Genomic DNA, 1,419 nt, shown 5'->3' with positions numbered 1-1,419 from the left:
GCTCGAAAAATAGAATTTAATATTATGATATAGAAGGAAAGTATTATTTACTCTTATTAAGCTCGAAATAAAGTTATTATATATAAAAAAACGAAGGTTAAAAAGATTTTAAAGACTTTAAAATAAGTAAATATTAAAGAGTTTTAGATATATAATATACTTAGAAATAAGAAGATTAAGTGATTTAAGGCTATTGTAACGAGGGCTAGATAGTTAATTAAGATTAGAGGGACTAGAGAGATTAAAATAGATGATAATAGTTTATAGTATATATATATGTGGGTGGGTAGGTAAAATAATTGAAAAAATTCGTATTGAGGCGGCCTTAGCGTTAGGGTAGCCTATACTAAGTATAGCGTGTTCCCATACGATTACCCCAAGCAATGAATGGTTGCGATCTGAAAACCCGGACACTTGGGGGAACTATTGTCTTTACTATCCCATCGTCTGGCAGGGGGTAAAATTCAGGGGTTCCGACCGAACATCAAAAAGTCCCGTCTTGCAACTCACCATAACTCAATAACGAGGACCCCCATAGAAAAGTTTATAGTTTCGCATTTATTTTTCTTAAGCAGATCTTGAACTTCGCAACTGAAAGTTTTATTGTAAAGGTTGTTATTAGAAACTTATTGGGCTGCGAAAGTATGGTATTTTAATGTTCTGCCAAGACATTTTACCTCCAAGGCGCCAGACGATGGGATACCACCTCCTCCAAGCTACCAGTTAATCAAGCCTGCAAAGACGTTATCAAATCTGACCTACCAACGGAACGACTTTTTTTTAGGGGGGACGTCTTTCTGGTAAAGCACAAGGGTAGTTTGGGCATGGGTCATGAGTACATTGACACGCCGCAGACTATGGCAGATATTACTGCCAAAGTTATCAAGAAGATGTACGAAAATGAGAGCCTCGAGAAGAAGCTCGAATCAGATAGGAATTTCGAAAGGGAGTCGGAGAAACACAGTAAGTTGCCCTCAAACAATTGTCTTATCTCTTTTAAATCAAGTAGAACTTCGGCATCCGGAAATGTATTCGGCCATCGAGACGGGTGCAATAGAGAGGTTTAGAACAGGTCAAATGACGGAAGACGATTTACCTCAAATTGCTGCATTGGGAAAGTACAGGGTTGTGTTTCCTGATGGTAGCAGCAAGCCACTTCTAGGTTGAGATTTAGTAAGAATACATTAAATCTCGTCGGCTCTCGCCACGTGAATATAAGAGCTACCGAGTATTTTCGACGTTCCTGGGACGATCCTTCTAGGACTTGAAAAGCTACAAGATATTATGTCATATCAGGGCACCATGGACCTCCCCGCTCACTTCCGAAGTCCCAGGAGATCTTTCCTGGGCAGCTGAACGGCCTTTGGATGCCCAAGTTCTGAACAACTTGACTCCAAACAGTCCCCCTCCGACAGTCCC

At 40.1% G+C, this 1,419-nt stretch overlaps 1 protein-coding gene across 1 annotated transcript; it reads left to right on the top strand.

Moving 5' to 3' along the window:
• Positions 1 to 857: 857 nt before the first annotated feature.
• Positions 858 to 1,167, top strand: HO133_001344 (uncharacterized protein; the record flags this gene model as incomplete). Its single annotated transcript, XM_037292274.1, has 2 exons — positions 858 to 963; positions 1,010 to 1,167. The coding sequence occupies 2 exons, from the start codon at positions 858 to 860 to the stop codon at positions 1,165 to 1,167; spliced, it is 264 nt and encodes an 87-aa protein (XP_037151693.1).
• Positions 1,168 to 1,419: the final 252 nt, after the last annotated feature.

The sequence above is a fragment of the Letharia lupina genome, assembly GCF_014066315.1.
Source record: "Letharia lupina isolate WasteWater1 chromosome Unknown contig_12, whole genome shotgun sequence".
Classification (NCBI taxonomy): domain Eukaryota; kingdom Fungi; phylum Ascomycota; class Lecanoromycetes; order Lecanorales; family Parmeliaceae; genus Letharia; species Letharia lupina.
The sequence above is the reverse complement of the archived record's forward strand: the minus strand, read 5'-3'. Positions and strand labels throughout refer to the sequence as shown.